Source organism: Tetrao urogallus (genome assembly GCF_951394365.1).
Source record: "Tetrao urogallus genome assembly, chromosome: Z".
Classification (NCBI taxonomy): domain Eukaryota; kingdom Metazoa; phylum Chordata; class Aves; order Galliformes; family Phasianidae; genus Tetrao; species Tetrao urogallus.
In genome coordinates, this window is record NC_136816.1 from 17397427 (window position 1) to 17416294 (window position 18868).

The 18868-nt window shown below is 38.8% G+C and overlaps 1 protein-coding gene across 1 annotated transcript in view; it reads right to left on the reverse strand.

Moving 5' to 3' along the window:
* The window catches only part of ARB2A (ARB2 cotranscriptional regulator A), a gene marked incomplete at both ends in the record, with an annotated part of 234916 nt that overhangs the window by 195451 nt on the left and 20597 nt on the right, over positions 1–18868 (reverse strand). Inside the window, one exon of the mRNA XM_079548659.1 lies at positions 4986–5051. Coding sequence (XP_079404785.1) covers positions 4986–5051 — 66 coding nt within the window. The remainder of the gene's footprint in view (positions 1–4985; positions 5052–18868) is intronic.

An 18868-nucleotide genomic window follows, 5' to 3' on the forward strand; every position in this document is an offset into this window, starting at 1 on the left:
CATATCTCCCACCAGACCTTCTCTGTTTGTGAACAGCAGGTCGAGCAGGGTAGCTCTTCCTGTAGGCTCTCTCACCAGCTGCATCAGAAAGTTACCCTCCATACACTCCAGAAACTTCCTAGACTGCTTCTTCGGTGCTGTGTTGTATTCCCAGCATATGTCAGGGAAGTTGAAGTCCCCCATGAGGACAAGGGCTGGCAAGGACAAGGGCTGGCACTATTCAGCCTTGTAAACAGCCATTCCCCCTACTGTTTATATGCTCCCTTCAAGTATTAATCTTAGATAAGCTATCCCACGATGTATTAGTGTCAGTGTATAGAATATTTCAATAGTAGAATAGTTATTATTTTGCATTGCTGCTACCAATACTTAAGAGTAACAACAAAATATTCTAGAAATCTAATCTTATTCTGACTTTCATCCTTAGACATTGATGATATAACTTGATTTTCAGTTCTCAGCCATTAGCAGACTAAGATCTAGAGATCTTTAATGCTGTCCATTGGGCATCCTTTTGTTAAAGACTGCTAAAGTTCAAAATTCTAAAGGGAAAGAAAAGCCCAATGTTTTTCTTATGTTAGTTAAGAAACACATTAAAAGTCATAAGGACAAGTGTACAAACAGGTGAAACAGATGTACTTTGAGGGTGGAGGAAATAACAGGGAAAATAAATCTAACAAAAGACTCTACGGACTGGGAATTATGAGTACCTGGTGGAGGAAGGAAACCGCTAAGTTGATTTCAAGATAAGAAAGTCCCCTGCTATGTAGTTCTACACAAAACACGCTAATACACATTTCTGTCTTCATGAAATTGCATGTCCAGATTTATAATTTTTCAGTCATACAGTATAGTCATTCAGTACAAAATGAAAACTTCTGATCAATACTATGAGCAGCAGACTAGCATTTGGTGATTACCAGAAACAAATGAACACACCTGAACCTGGTGGAATTTTTACAATCCAGCGTTAACTGGACTTGGGTAACAAAACAGCAAATACGAGCAAGCAGTGGAGATAAGAGTTTGTTGTTTCTCAGAGAAAAATAATTCTTGACTTTCCAATAGATCAAGAGAACCACTGAATGAAATTTTATCTACTGTAGTGAAAGAGCAAAGCATTGATAAGTTGGAAGACTCCGCAGTGAGTCCTTGCCGTACTATTCAATAAAACATGTTAGTAATTATTTAAACTTCTATCTCAGACATTCCCAGAAACTGTTAAAGATGCATTTAATTCAGAAGCACTCTCTATTTGTCCTCAACAGCTGAAAAACAGCAAAGATCAATCACTGATTATGCTATTTAAAACAGAGAAATGCGAAAGCTTCATCTGAATAAAAAAAAGAAAAAAGGAAAAAACAAGGAAAAAAAAAGGAAAAAACTTCAGTCTTTTTTGTATTAATAATTCAAACTTCAATGGAGCACAAAATGAGAAATTTAAAAGAAGTAATTGAACTGTTTCTCCGTGAATATGAGTCTCTTCATTTAAATTTTCAAGTCCGGAGCAGATATTGAACATGAAGAAAACTACAGTGTTTTTACAAAAACACTGTGCACAAAATACATCTAAGCTTCTCTGGATCAAAAAAGGTTTGGATTTATATTTGGCATAGATGCTAGGGAAATAAAAAGACAGTCAATATTTCCAGATTCCCAAACTATTCCTCTTTTTTTTTTTTTAATATGAAAGGAAATTTACAAATAACTGTTTCCAAAACTGAAGATGCCATCTGAGAAAGTAAAATAAAGACAGCAAAGTTGGACTTCATTCAGGAGGTGGAAATTAAGGAAAATAGGAGAACATGAAATGCTGTCAATGAAGCATAGAATTTCAGTACACTTCAGTACTTTGGGAGGAAAAGCACTCCAGTTCACAGCTTTGCTATGACTCACAGAAAAATAAAAGACACTACACCAATTTACTGATCTTCTGTGACAATATTCAGGAATAATACTTCCATACTTATCTCTGAAATTTTTATAAAAGGACCAGAATGGTCACACTATTCAGAATAGAGGTTCCAGTATCCTTTTTTTTTTATAACCTGCAGGTTGATTAGTGAAACAGTATGAGAACAGAATGTTTACAGAAACTCTCATTTTTGGCAGCCAGCAAGTTTTGAGCTTCCTGGGACATGCTTTATTACTGGACAAGCGACCACAAGAATTCACTATAGCTGTCACACCTCAACACTGTCAAATGGTTTTTTTTTAATGCATTTGTACCTTTCTCCTTAACAGTATTCTGCATCAATGAGTTCCACAATATAATTGGGATCTACATGAAAAAAGTACTTCCTCTCTTTCAGTAGAGATCTCCTGCCTGATAATTTAAACTTGATGCCCCTTAGCTTCTCTATTATTAAAAAAAGCAAAAAAACATTCCCTATTCATCTTCTCTACACCTTTCATGATTTTATAGATTTCTCATATTCCTTCTATTTTCCAAGCTGTCTAATCTTTCTTTGTCTGAAAAGCATTTCATGCCTGTGATCATCCTTGCAACCCTCCTCTGTATTTTTTTTTTTTTTTTTAATTCTACGTATCCTTTTTAATACCGTGTCCAGGTTCCATGCAGTGTTCAAGATGGGGTACCACATAATGAGTGGAATGACTATGTTTTTCTGTTTTGTTCTCAACACTTCATAATTCCTAACATCCTATTTGCTTTGAGGGTTTTTGACTGCCATTGAGCACTAACTGATGTTCTCAGAGAGCTATTCAAAATCACTCCAAGATCTTTCCTGAGTAGTTATAGCTCATTTAGTGGCCACCAGTGTGTTTACAGAGTGAGTTCTTTTCACCACAATTTCACATTTACCAGGATTGAATCTCATGTCATTTCATCATCTAATCATCCAGTACCATTAAATAATACTCAAAATCATCCAAATCAGCTTTAGACTTAAGTATTCATTATCATTTTAGAAAAATCAGCTACTTTACTTATGTTCTATTCATTCCTTTTTTCTTTTTATTTATTAGTATGTCAGTGCAGAGCTTAAAAACATCACATTGGCTACAACTACTTTCATCTGTAAAGTACAAATATCTTTCTTTTTTTTCCCTTTAGCCAGTTATTAAATCCTAGGGGATTCCCGCCTCATGTGTGTCACATCCTGCCTGGAAGAGGTGGGAAGGTGTGATCAAGCGTACCACAGAAAGTCAGAAAGTGTTTTCTTTAAAAGCATTTTGTAATCTTGTTGGCAGCTTGCTGAAAATCCATGTACTCTTCTATTGACAAGATTTTTTTTTCATGTGATCTCTGAGGCCTTTGATGAATTCTAGCATGTCTTTTAAAACCTGCTATTTAAAAAAACTGCTATTTAAAAAATAGTGCTGACTTTTATCCCAAAATATTTTTTCCTTATACACAGCTCTAGGAATCTCTCCTGGAGCCCTTTCAAAGGCCATCATATTCACCCTTTTCCATGCCTCTTTTGAGAGAAGCTGATTTAAGCAGTAAGTTACATTCTAGTTGTACGCAGCTTCATATTTGATTTCTTACAAAACCCTTGGCTTAAAAACTGTCTCATCCAGGAAGATGATTACTGTACAGTAAATCAATTTGTTCTAAGATATCTGCCCCTGATATGCCAATTTGAGACAGTTCCTCAGATGTACATCCTGTTTCCAAAAAAATAACTAACTATCTAGTGTCGAAGTTTCTGGACAAACTGTATTGGGAAAAATCATTTCTGTTTTTCACACTGGAGCTGATGATTCAATATGCATGCAGCTCACCTATCAAATTCATGAATTATGTTATTAATAGCCATTACAACTACAATTCCTCAAATTCACTTTTCCTTGATCTTACCGTGATATGAAACTTAACAGCAGCTATAATATTCTTTTCTATCTTACTCATGTAACGCATCTTAATCTTGCCACAAGCCATCTTACTGTTTCTATCAGCTTCCTTTACCAATTTAAACTATGCCTGTTTGTGATGTAAACATAGCATTTAGGCAACTTTGATTTTTCATCTTAATTTTTGTAGCCTTCTTCATAACTCATTTTTGACTGTGAAAAGAGCTTCTGACAAACACCAACAATTAACAACCATGCTATTTATACTTCGTAACAAATCTTCCACACTGCTCAAAATGAAATTGCACTGAGAGTTTGTCCTTTACTCCAAAATGCAATTAAACTACAACACTTAAGAGAAGCTGGAAGCAATACATTTGAAAACAGTTTAAGTGCACTTGTGACAAACTCCATCATCACACCAGTGCTTACTATGTAAATCACAGAAAAAGAGTAAATAATGAACAGTTCTCCCAACCCAGATACTAAAAGCTCAGAGCAGAGGAGAAGAAAGTATTACATGCGTGACAGAGGTGATGGCAGCAAGGTGAAACTTAGTCCAAGCTTGTTCATCTTCCATTCTAATAGTGATGGAAAATCTACACAGAGCAATTATGCTGATGGTTCCTCACTGAACATCATGTTACTGTATACACTTCTAGACAGATGCACTCTTTCACGCTGTCTGTGGAGTGCTTTGTCATTTTTAAAGGCCGATCATATATTTTTACTAAACAACAATGGCACTTTATAGCACATACATGTTATAAACTAATGAAAATGTGCTTTTTAACGAAAAGACATGCAGTAGTTTTACTGCGACTCCACTTTGAGTCTCAAAGTTTTGTTTGTCTTTGTTTGCCTGCTGGAGACATCTGTCTTTAGTTGTGGAAATCCATCTATAAAATATTCACAAACAACATTCCAAAAAACTTATTGTTCCTCTACCAATATTAGGACATTTGGAATAATCTGGTGTCTGGCACGGTGAGGAAGGCTCAGCTGGGAAAATCGGGCACATTAACAGTCAGGCAAAACCACTTCTCCAGATGTGCACGCATACAGCATGTGAAATCAGTGCTCTGAGACCATACTTTGCACAGAGCCCCTGTCTATCTGAAAGCTATCTCTACATTTCACAGATTCAAGTGAAAAATAATTCTACTTACTGGGAGAGTTATTTTTTTCAAGTGGCATTCCTTTTCCAGTAGTCCATAAACATGTTTAGTAATAATCTGCAAGAAAAAACAGACCAAAAGAGAAAGCAAACAGAAGTTAAATTACCTACATAATTACATGTCCAGGCAGGTAACTTGAAGGCTAGTTGGTTAAACTTCTGAGAACTTGCGCATGTTTTGCCACATATCTGAATTCTTTACTGTACAACTAATTATAGAACACAGAGCTTTATACAAAAAGGTCCTCTCTGGCTCTCAGTAAAGACCGCTTGCCAGTACAAAGAAATTGTAACTGTACCTGTGAATCCATCACCTGCTGCTGTGTGAATAATTATGTGCCTGAAAACTAAGGATTATAACCAATTAATATATACTCAGGGGTACAAGAAAGGATCTATTTTGCAAAGAAATACTTTAAAAGCATTTTTTCCTTAAGCAGGACTCCTGAAACCCTGTCCCCTGCAGGTTCACTTCATGAGCTACATGGAGAGCAGATCTTTAGTCACCCTCAGCACAAGTTGCCTTGCCATTTCTATTCATTGAACTGGGGAGGGATGGGTCAAAGGTATTCCAAACAGAAAAAAAAACCCTGACTGATTTCCCAGTATGGGGGAGTTTAAGTCTCTTGTCTCCACACAGAAATAAAATTGAAGTTTTAGACTTGAAACAAAAGGAATTATTTCAAAGAGCATCAACAACAACAACAAAAAAACCAACACAGCCCAGTCACAACCAAACAAATGCTGCCTCAAACTTAACCAAATTGTTCAGACTTCAAAAGTTTATCTCCTATCTAGGGACATTTTTTTCATCCTTGTATACTGTATGAAAATGGAGATGCAGACGGAAAAACTTTTAAACAATCATTAATTTGCAAATTAAGTTGAGGAACAAACTGAAGTGCTTTGTCCATATAGGGTTCTAAAAATGGTTGGGAAGTAACTGCCTGGATTTCACTGGCTGCTGAAGCTTAAAAAGGAAAAGGGGGCACAAATTAAAGAGGAAAAAAATCTGCTCATTAAGAGCTTCAAATGGTGCTTGCCTTCATTTTAAAGCTTGAGGAACTATGTAAATTTCAGACTGGACAAGATCTAAGACTGGAATTATTAACCTAGGAATATTTGGATACAAACCCACCTGGTATTCTTTAGTCCAACTGCTCAAGGCCACAATTACTGCCATCTGAACCCATAGCATATTAAGCCACAACAGAAATGCTGCTGTAACGAAAGGTCTCAAGTGATGGTATCTTAACAACACACTGAGAACTGAGCAAGTAGGAGCCAGGGTATCATAAACTTCAATTTTAATTTTCCAAATGTAGAATTAACAAATAAAGTTTCAATGAAGTCCAACAGTTTTCATTATGTACATGTGAGCAAACATAATATGCAAACATTTGAAACATATTTGAACAAATTAGAGGTACTGATGAAAGCTAATTAAAAAAGTTGTACCTGTCCCCTGCCTTCCCTAATCCTTCACTACACAAAAAACTAAATCTTTATTAGGATTCTGTGAATTCTTTCCTTCCCTGCTCAGATATGTTTATTGATAGAATTATGTTAAAAAACTTTATGGTTTTAAAGAAAATCAGTCTTACTGAACATTACTATCTACACGGAAACTGCATTCAGGGAAGGAATTTAGCTGTGAGCCATGAGTTGATTTAAGACATGTTTATCCCCAAAGCAGTATGTTAGGAACATGCATACAGTGTAATTTTACCTTCAGGGCCAAACTTTTTATGGTTCACCGAAATCAACTTCAGTGTAATGCCAGCAAGTAAAACAGTTAAGTTCCTGCAGTCTCAGATACTGATGCTGTACAGACATTAAAATGAATATAATGATAATATGGCCTCAAAGATAGAAATTTTATTTTTCACTCTAAATCCAAACATCTACAAGCCATCAGAAATACCAGAAGAACCCCTGGAAGTGAAAAAAGATTGCGATGAAGAAAATGTATTTTAGACATTACTTGTAAATTCTCTTTTTTTGAAGCTATGTTACATATCTATATCTTTGATTCTCTCTTATCCATTCAGACCGTGATGTCTTCAGGGCAGATGCAAACCTTTACTGATTTTTTCCAGAACCAGACTCAATGGGGCTCTGATCCTAACTCCTCTTTATGCACTACTCTAATATAATAAACAGTGATATCAGACTTAAAAACTGAGTGGTTAAATCAGTAGAGTGCTCCTGTAAAGCAAAGATGTGATCTAATGAATGACTTCAATAAGAGAAGGCATGAAGACAAAAGGTTGAAGTCACTAACGGAAATGGTAAAACTCAGACAATTCAACATCTGGATGGCCTCCAAGGCTGAGAACAATTTGAAGAAAAAACTGTAAACTGCCATAGTGTATTTAAGATCAGAGGAGGTTTCTTTTTTTTTTTTTTTTTTTTTGGCAGCAGGAGTTCAGTAAGTTCAGGGATTTACTTTAGCAATAGCTGGTATACTTGCTGTCAACCTGACAGTTGGAATGACGGAAGATAACAAAAAGGATTTCTTGATATTTATGCTCTTCCAACTCAATAGGTCTGCCAACAAGCAGTATGCTACATTATAATTCAAGGTAACAAGGCTGCTGGTGAGCAGGAAGAACCAAGCGTCTGAGATGAGACGAGAAAAAAACCAAGATTAAGGCTTGCAAAAAATGTGTGAAATCAATGGCCTGGATGAGACAGAAGACAGGAAGAAAAAAATGCCCATTCTCCATTTCTTGCAGGAAACACTGGGAACCTGATTTTAAGTTGTCTTTCCTCTTCATTCAATTCTGAATGCAATCTAACAGAAAAATTCTAAATTAGATAAATATCTGAACGAAACACTGTTAAGGTGTTAAGGTCTTCTCACTGCCTGCTTTGAGAACTGGGGAAAAAAGCAAGAGCAAAGCACATCCATACCTCATGCCCCCTGCTCTGACAACATGGGAGAAATCCTTCCCAGCAACAAAAAGGTGGTTAGCCTCACACTTCCACTCCACAGAAAGGCTGAATTGGTGAACTAGGGGAATCTTCTTCCCAGCACAAAGTGGTCCTCCTGGGAAGGAGCTAAATGGCTTATACATTAACTTTTTCTTTCAGTGTCTCGCTTTCTGTAAGCCTAAGGATTTTCAGCCTACTATGGACTATGAACTGCATTTAAAGCAGTAAAACCTATAGTTCAGGACAGGAATCAAACCTGAATGCTCAGTTACCCTTCTGAAGAGTACAAAACAATAAACCTTCTGACTTACATCTTATCTATACAGTGACAATGCCTCCAGAAGTACTTTTCCAAATAACTAGGGACCGAAAGTAAGACATCTATGAAGTTCAAAAGTCTTATACAGATTTATGTTATGAACAGTAATATTTATTATATCTGAAAAACAATTAAACCAACAGTAAAAAAAAAAAAACTTCAATGATACAAATTTGAATACTAATAGTTATGAAACGTTAGAAATAACATATGAAGATAAAAAATAACCCAACACAGATAGATTTAACTCAACTCCCCCATATGGCTCCACAACCAAAATAATTTTATGGAGCAACTAAGCTTGATTACCTGGACAGTCAGAAAGCACTGAAGATCTTTAAATAGCAGAAGTCTGGAAAAGATGGCAACTGAAATCATGCTCTCAAGGCAAGAAGGTATCTCCAAAAAATTTAAGGTAATAAATCTTGAATTTCAATTCAGTAAGAAATTGAAAGAAGTATTCTAAACCATAAAAAAAAAAAAAAAAGAAGAATAAACTTGACACACAGGAGTAAAAGCAGACTATGCGATCCACCGATTAACCTTTCCATAACACTGACAGCCAGGTGTACACATAATAGATTACAATGCAATGATTTGTTTCATAGAATAGAATCATAGAATCATAGAATCACTAAGGTTGGAAAAGACCTAAAAGATCACCCAGTCCAACCGTTCACCTATTCCCAATAGCTCCTACTAAACCATGTCCCTCAACGCAACATCCAGTCTTTCCTTGAACACCCCCAGGGTCGGTGATTCCACCACCTCCCTGGGCAGTCCATTCCAGTGCCTGACCACCCTTTCTGAAAAGTAATACTTCCTCATGTCCAGCCTGAATTTCCCCTGGCATAGCTAGAAACCATTCCCCCTGGTCCTATCACTAATGACACGAGAGAAGAGGCCGACCCCCAGCTCACTACAACCTCCCTTCAGGAAGTTATAGAGAGCAATAAGGTCTCCCCTGAGCCTCCTCTTCTCCAGGCTGAACATTCCCAGCTCCTTCAGCCTCTCCTCATATGGCCTGTGCTCCAGACCCCTCACCAGCTTCGTTGCCCTTCTTTGAACACGCTCCAGGGCCTCAATATCTTTCTTGCAGTGAGGGGCCCAGTGAGTCACTTTCTTGCAGTGAGTTTCGTTACAGCTGCATTCTAATCCAGCTGATAATTTTACTTTAAAGCTTTAAAATACCTGCTAGAATTTTCAGAACGATATGGATCATAACGCTAAAACTAAGTAGATTATAGACAAAAAGCACACATGGTGTGGCACTTTCCTTCTTGCCCAATTCCCTCTATTTTCATAAGGCCTACCATAAGCAAATCTGAACACCTTCCCATTATATTTACTATTCTTTCATTAACCTTATGAACCAGCAATACTTTAACATCAAGGTTGGCCACATCTACTACTAAAATAACACATAATAGAGAAAATTCTCAGCTACAAAATACAGTATTTGAATATAGTCATCACTATTAGCTACGCATTTCCACCAGCGATGAACAAGTGCCTGCCTGCTGTGCTCGTAACAGTCTGTACCATTGGAGATGCCCTCTGTTGCTGCTGCCACTGCTGAAACACACCACCTACCAGCTCACTGTGCTCACACCCACTGGTTGGTCTCCATAAACCAAGCAGCAGTATTAGTGGTTGCAATTTTTTCCACTTAGAGAATTCAGCGACACGCTTTTGCTTCATCTGCACTTCCATATCAGATGCCATTCTGTCAGATTGCCCCTCTGCAGCTATCTGTTGCATGGCAACAACATGTAATGGAATACTGGTTGGGAGGTTCCATCTCTACTGCCGTAATACCAGCATCTGTCTCTAACATCACGGGCCAACATAATATAATACGAGGCATTACTTTTGGAGCAGCCCTCACAAGTATGTTTGACTTGACACTGCACAGTAGAGCAAGAGAAGCTCCCCAGCAGCCTTCTTGACTTACAGCCTCGCTGAATCTAACTTTTTTTAAAAAATGGATCCTTCTCATGTATAGAAGGAATATTATTTTCAAATGATTTAAATACAATCCCTGAGATGTCCCTAGGAATTTCTAGGAATTTCAAGTATTCAGTATTCACAGGCTGAATGTTTTTTAACTAATCAAAGAAATAAACAAGTGAAAACCAGTAGAAGCAATATAATGACCAAATGATCCACTGTTGATACATGCAATGTTCCTTCAGAGCACTATCAGATTTATCTCCTGAATAATAATAAGCACCTTAATGGCAAAAAGAGAAAATGAGCAGGAGAAGAAAAACAATGCTTATAACATACAGTAGTCAACTCACGACTTCTTCCTTTTTACAGTATAACAGCAGCAAGGCTTAGTTGAAAAATAAATGCAAAATGAATTCCAACTGACTGCCCTGCGGCAAATCTCAAGTGGTGGCACTGACCTGAGGCTTGCTACTGTGGCTGCCATAGCCTTGGCTGAATGAGCTTTATTTTGACCCTCAAGTGACAAACCTGCCAATAAGTAACAATGAGAGATGCAAAGGAACATTCTGACATACTGTCCTTGGACACAGACGTACCTAGGAACTGAGGTGAACAAAAAACAACAACAAAATCCACCATCACTACGTCAGAACAAAAAATCCTCAAGCTGAATGGACTTTCAAAGGCTCTGTTCACTGCAAGGTAAAGAAAAATAAAATAAATTAAAAAAAAATCAATGGCATTTTACAAATCCACAAAAGACCTCACTTGGATTATAGTGTGGGAGAACAATTCATTAAGATGGAATTGACATTACCTCTAAGGGATTTCTTGAGTTTTCTACTGAAAGCAATTCAATTCAGTCTTAATGCATGGGTGTGATATTCTGTAATCTAATTTGACTGATCACAAATAGGATCTCAAGATCTTTTGAGAGAATTAAATGAAAAATAACAGGGATTTGTCATAAATGTAGCATATACGGTTGTGATTTGACCCAATGTTATGTTACATGGTCTTTGCTGACACCTGTTGGCTTTTCTTTTTTTCTCCTTTACTTTTTTTTTTTCTTTTACAAAAAGCATCTCATGTTTTAGATCAACTTAATTATCTAGCTTCATGAACTACCTAATTATATAATCCATCCTAAGAAAATGTTCAGTTTTCTAAAACTATATATTCTTATGTATCTATACACATCACTATGAAGCAGAGGTTTCAGTCAAGCACCTTGTACTAAAAGCAATTAAGCATCAGCAGAAAGCAAAACCTCTATCCCCAAACTGAGGTGAAAACCAAAAAGGCAAGGAGGTTGCAAAAAAATAAAGGAAACTCAATAAAACACAAGAGTATTACTAGAATAAATGCAAACAAGGCTCATAAATATGTTTTATTATTCCAATTAAAGAACTAAAATTTAGGATTACTATGTCCAATTTTCATATTCGCAGTGAGTTACAAAAAGGCACCTGGAAGAAAGACCATTAGTAATTCTGATTACTAAAACTGCTAATGAAAGACGCTGCAGATTAGGTGGAGACTTGGTGCTATGCACTTTTGAAATTTTAAAAAACTATGCCAAATCCAACTGATGTATCAGATTAACATGGCTAAGCATACCAGCTTTTGTAATCACAGACAAAAAAGTCAGTGATGTGTCAAGCATCTCATTTTATCACCTTTGATTCCTCAGCAGAAATGACCAGATAAATATTCACAGATGGACTGAAGGCTTAATTTTATGTAAATCCAGAGCAGAGCTCAAATGAAAACCTTCTTCCCATAGCAAGACGCCTTAACTGTTTTGCCACCATGCTCCAGAACAGCAGTGGGTCAAAATAAATTGGATCTACATAAATTTTGGTGAAAAGAGCCAAGAATCTGACCATTAGCAGCGCTTTTTTCTTTTCTTGATACAAATTACGGTAGACACCCTTAGAATCAAACGCAAAAAAGAAAAAAAAAAGAAAAAAAAAGAAGGCATAGTTTCAGTATTAAATTCTTGCATCTTTTTACTACCAAATAGATTGCGAAGAGGTCATTAACTCAATGCATCCTTATAAAGGAAAGCCCTGATTCTCAGTTGCTTTAAGTAACTGACAAAAGCCAGGAGCTAACTTCTGAGAGAGAAATGGCTACCTTTCTTTGTGCTTTTTTAGTACATGGTCCGGATACCCTGGTACTCTGAAAGAAACTTCCCCTTAAGGAGAGAAAAGCTTTCCCTGAAGGCACTGTCTCTTCTGGGGATATCAAGCTGAAGGTTAAGAAAACACCTTGGACATTGATGAACCTTTTTTTATTCTCTTTCCTCTGTATTTCTCAATAAACTGTTTTCGTTTTCCATTCCACATGATTGTGAATGTCGAACCTAGTGCTGTGTTCTGCTGGCAGGGAAACTCAGAGGGAGCAAACTACAAAAAACTCTAGGTAATGCAAATGCTAGTACAGAATTTTGACCAAGATACAAGAAAGATGGTTTCATATGTGACAAGGAAAAACTGTGCACTTACACTCTCATTTAAAACACCTCAAATAATTTAGTGGAACAATGAAATAAATTATCAAAATATCTTTATTAAGTCAAACTTGGAAAGGTTAGTTTGAATGCTTCAACTTTATTTTTAAAACAGTTCTAAAAAGAAGAAATATTGGTGGCAAAGAATGTTTGTAAAAGAAACATCAGAGGCCATACTACTTCATATAAAAAGAGGGCAGTACTGAAGGATAGTGGTAGTTGTTCATTTTCATGATTATGTCCAAAAAGCATTTTCCTATGAAATTATGATTGATGATCTCAGGTAGTCAATTATGTAGCATGCATGTTTTATAGAATCATAGAATCATTAAGGCTGGAAAAATCTCTAAGATCATTTAGTCCAACCCCAACCCATCTTCACCATGTCCACTAAACTACGTCCAACAGTGCTACATCTGGATATTTCTTGAACACTTGCAGGGACGGAGACATCACCACCTTAGTCATGACTGGCAGCCTGTTCCAACAGCTCACCGCTCTTTCTGAGAAGAAATTCTTCCAAATGGCCAACCTGAACCTCCCTGGTGCAGCTAAAGGCCATCATTCTCCTGCTGTGAGGGCTGAGCAAATGTCATGAAATTGAATTTGTAACAGCACATAGGGCTGGACAACATGCATCCCAGGGTCCTATGGGAGGTGGCTGACGTGGTTGCTGGGTGCTCTCCATCATATCTGAAATGTCATGCCTATCACATGAAGGCCCCATGGACCGAAAAAAGGGAAACATCACTCTCATATACAAGAAAGGGTAGAAGGAGGACCTGGGGAATGACAGGCCAATGAGCCTTATCTCTATGCCTGGGAAGATCAGGGAACATATCCTCCTAGAAGACATCCTAAGGAACATGAGGGATAAGCAGATGATCCGAGACAGCCAGAATGGCTTCACCATGGGACAGTCATGCCTGACCAATCTGATGGCCTTATGTGATGGAGTAACAACACTGGTGGACAAAGGAAGGCGACTGATGTCATCTACCTAGACTTCTGCAAGGCCTTTGACATGGTCCCCCACCACATCCTTATCTCTATATTGGAGACATATGGATTTGAAAGGTGGACTATTTGGTGGTTTCCTTATCATGGAAACCAGGCCGAACCATGACAACATTTTTATCAGTGACATAGATGATGGGATTGAGTGCACCCTAATGACATGAAGCTGAGTGGTGCAGCTGCTTAAGAAGGAAGACACGCCATTCAGAAGGACCTTAATAAACTTGAAAGATGGGTCCTTGTGAACCTAATGATGCTAAATGAAGCAAAAGGTTTTGCACTTGGAGTGAGGTAACCCCAGGTATATATACAAACTTGGACAAGAACTCCTTGAGAGTAGCCTCACTGAGAAGGACTTAGGAGTCCTGGTTGATGAAAAAGTTAACATGAATAAACAGTGTTTGCTTGCAGCCCCAGAAGGCCAATGATATCCTGGGTTCCACCAGAAGTAGAGTGGTCAGCAGGTGAAGCAGGTGATTGTCCCTCTCTACTCTGCCATTGTGAGGCCCCATCACAGTGCTTCCAAGTATGGTATTCCCAACAAAAAAAAGATGTGGAGCCTTTGGAGAGAGTCCAGAGGAGGGCCGTAAAGATGATCAAAGGGCTGGAACACCTCTCCTTTCCTCTGAAGACAGACTGAAGGAATTGGGCTTTTTACAAGGGTAGACAGTGATAGGAGAAGGGGAAATGCTTTTAAACTGAAGGAGGGGAGGTTTAGCTTGGATGTCAAGGGAAGTTTTCTATTGAGAGAGCGGTGAGGTGCTGGAACAGCTTGCCCAGAGGGGTGGTGGATGCTTCATCCCAGGAGGTGTTGAAGGCCAAATTGGATGTGGCCCTCGGCAATCTGATCTAGTACTTGATCTAGCAGCTGACCACCATGCCTGTGGCAGGAGGATTAGAACTTGATGATCCCTGAGGTTCCTTCCAACTCTAGCCATTCTATGATTCCACTGTTTTCTCTTGTCCTATTCCTACCTACTTGGGAGAGGATAACGATCTCCACCCCACTACAACTTACTTTCAGGGAGTTGCAGAGAATGATCAGGTTTCCATTTGAACTTCCTCTTCTCCAGACTAAACAACTAAACCCCAGTTCCCTCAGCTGTTCCTTATAAGACTTGTGTTCCAGACCCTTCGTGTCTTTCTTGTAGTGAGAGGCCAAAAAATGAACAGAGCATTCACGGTGCACCCCCACCAGTGCTTCCTTGTTACTGCTGGCTACGCTATTTTTAATGAAAGTGAGATGTCACTGACCTTCTTCGTCACACTGCTGGTTCATGTTAGCTAGCTGTCAATTAACACCCCTATACTGTTGTTCACCGCATAGCTTTCCTGCTACTCTGCCCCCAACCCATAGCGTTCATGGCGTTGCTATGAACAAAGTGCAAGATTTGACACTTCGCCATGTTCAGCCTCATAAAACTAGTCTCAGCCCATTAATCCAGCCCATTCAGATCCCACTGTGGAGCCTTCCTACTCTCAAGCAGATATGTGTTTCCTCTCAACTTGATGTCGTTTGCAAACTTACTGAGGGTGCACCCAAGCCTCTTGTCCAGATCATCAATAAATACTTTAAACAGGACTAACATCAGTAGTGACCCTTCTCATGACCAGCTGCCATATGGATTTAGCTCCTTTCACCACCACTCTGGATTTTCCAAAGAAAGCACATTAGTATACTACTTCTTATTGAACAATGTGGGTACAAATACTGAAACAAGCTAATATTGGTGTTCTGTATACAGTTTACTATTTTAATTAATTTCATCTGTGTATTCATTTGAGAAAGAATCCTGTATTTCTCAGCCCAATCAGCAAGAAACAATCCAAATACACATAAAAGTGTAGAGAATAGAATAAGATATATCTTAGCAGCTCAGTTGGAAGGAATCTTCAAAGATCATCTTGTCCAACTGCCTGACCACTTCGAGGTTAATCAAAAGTTAGAACATGTTATTCAGGGTATTAGCCAAAGACTTCTTGAACACTGACAGGCACAGGGCATCCATCACCTCTCAAGGAAGACTGTTTCACTGTCTGATCACCCTTACAGTGAAGAAATTTTTCCTATGCAGTCTGAACTGCCCTGGCACAGCACTGTGCCATTCCTGTTTGTCCTGTCATCAGTTTCTAGGGATAACAGCGCAGCACTTTCCTCTGTTTCCCCTACTTGGGGTGCTGCAGAGGTCAATCATGTTGTCTCTTGGCAATTCTGCATTAAACTAGCTGAACATCTTGCATGTCTGCCTAATCAGGATATTATTTTTGTGAAGTTGTAAACAAATTGAGTAAGAAAATGATGTATAAAAGATTGTCTGAATGTGACAATTTACTACCTATTGCTAATGGTCTACAGCAGTGAGAACTAAAAGCAAACTAAAAACACCTGCCCTCCACCCTTACTCTCTTCTACCTCCTCCCTCTGAGCTCTGCGGAGGAAGGAGGAACAAGGGCTGAAGTCAGTTACTAAAACTCACTCTCTGCCCCTTCTGCACGTGGGTCCCTCCCACCAGATGCTGTTCTTCCCCAGCTGATCTTGCCTGGGTTTCCCACAGGCTGCAGGTCTCTGAACACTGACCCAGCAGAGCTCTGTACCACAGGGCCCACGCTTCAGGCACTGCTCCACATGGGTCCCAATGGGCGGCAGCTCCTCCAACCCTCCAACCCCACCACGATCTCTTGCCTTGGGCTGCAGCTCCAGCCTGCAGCTGCTCTGTGGGTGTACCCACAGGCTGTGCCTCCACTAGGCCCTATCCGATGTTCCACAAGCTCCTCTGTTACGGCTGGCCGGGGAGATCTGCTCTGCGTGGTGCCCATGTGCTGCAGGGACAGCCTGCTCCTCCATGGGCCTTCCCTGGGCTACAGGGAGTTTCTACTCCATGCCTGGAAAGCCTCTTGAGCTGACCTGGGTGCTTGCTGGATCACTTGACTCCCATTTCTCATCCCTCTCTCCCAGCTGTTGTTGTGCAGCAGTTTCAGTCTCTCTTATATCTGCTCTTCCAGAGCACATTCAGCGTCACTCGTGGCTCAGCTCTGGCAGCAGTGGGTCCCTTTTGGAGCAGCTGGAGCTGCTCTGCTCTGGGGCAGTGCTGGGCTCTGCTCACACAGGCCCTCCTGCTACCAGAACCTTACCAGCATAAATCTAATGCTGAAGCAATGACAATTCCCGTTGAACAATGACATAAAACTTCTTCCTAGCATCTAGCTTTTGTAATTTTTTGTACTATTACAGAGAAATAAGTAGACAATTTCCTCATATAGGTATAGATGAATAAGATGGGTGTCAGCAACAGTAAACAGCATGCTTGTGTGTATTTTATTATAATCATACCACAGTAGCAGCCTGAAGAGATCTATGTTCAGTAAAGAAGTATTACAAAATTGAAAGATGCAAGAAAGCCATTTTAAATTCATCATGTTTTATCAATCAGATAAAAAAGAGTAAACAAGTAACAGACAAGAGAGTAAAATGAAAAGGTGAGAGGAAATAAAGCTTAGGAATCAGATTGGTGCCTAAAAGCAACTTTTTTATTGTTACAATTACCTCTGTGCCATGAGAACTTAGCAAAGAATCTGCATCAACAATTAACTGCCCTCCATTAAATGCAGAAACATACTAGGAACTTCACACAGCACATAGTTTCTGAGTGTCTTTGTTGCCACTGCTACTGTCAGTGATCTGGTCCAATACAGTCCTTCTGCAACAAATGGATGCACAGGCTGATGGTGTCTAATCCACACACAGCCAATGCTTAGTGTAGGAGGGCAGCAAGCCACACCTGGGAAGAAGCAAGGGGACAGATACTACAACACGCCTACAGTTTTGTTCTCTATGCTTTTCCTTTTACATGTCTCTAATTTCCAAACTGGAACAGTAAAATTTAAGCCATTTTGCTAGTATTCACAAGGTGATCCTAACCTAGTAAAGCTCCTGAGCAGTACCTCATTGCAAACATCAGCAGATCCTGCTGTGCTAGCAATGCCAGCTTGATTGATAAGGAAAAGTGGAGCCTGCAGAGGGCAAGCAGCTACTGCAGATGCTCTAGGAGCTGGCAGATAACCTACAGATTGCCATGAACATTCCATTTTTGTTCCTTAACTGATGCAGAGACCAAGCCTTTTCTTGGGTTAAGGAAATAGAAGCTTTGTTTTTTAAAATTTATTATTTTTTTTAACAGCAAAATGCTTCCAGTGATACTGGAAATAATTGCTGCTGCTCCTTTTGATAGTTAGCCAAATACTGTTGTTGGCTGAGCTGACAGGAAATGAATATTGTAGCTTCTCCTCCTATTTGTGGTGTTGGGTGATATGCCTTATTGTGACAACACAGTATTTCTAAGATTATGAGTTACAGCAAAGTACAAAGAATGCATGAGTTCATGAATGTGGGATATCAAATTACATTAAGATAGAACCCAATAATTAACTGTAAGTTATAACCCATTCTGTTGCTGCGTATAGCCTGTTCAAAAACTGTTCATGAGAAAGGTATTAAAAATATATGTCAACATTCACTTCTTACTTGTACTCACCTTATCATTTACCTAGTTTCTGTTCACATTGCCCCTATTATCTCTGGGGTTACAGGCTATTTATATGTAAAAAAAATTAACAATAGGTTATTTAGTGCTGCAACCAAGTGATTTCTGCTTTCTAATGTATTTGACAATATCCTCACGTATCCTAGTAAGGCAAAAGATACTATAAACACAAGATTATAGTACCATCACACCCTTGCAGGTAAGCTTAGGAAGTGTGGGATAGATGAGTGGAAAGCGAGGTGAACTGAGAACTGGCTGACTGAAGAGGTCAGAGGGCTGGGATCAGCTGCACAGCCTACTTTTGTTTAAAATCCTCTCCTATGCCTACTGTACCTATATCATATGAAAATATAACATTTAACCTCTGTCTGTCATTTAATTTTTTTAAAATATATTTTTCTAACTTGATAGAATCAAAGGTACACAAAATATTTAAAATGGTGTCTTATCTAGAACTGCAGTTTACAAAGAACAGCCTTCTTTCATTGCATTTAGTATTTTCCCCATACTTCAGCAGCAAATTTTTACGAGCACTTGATGAAAGCAGATGTCTTTGCCTTAAGTTTGCTTTTTTAAACATAATTTTTCCATCC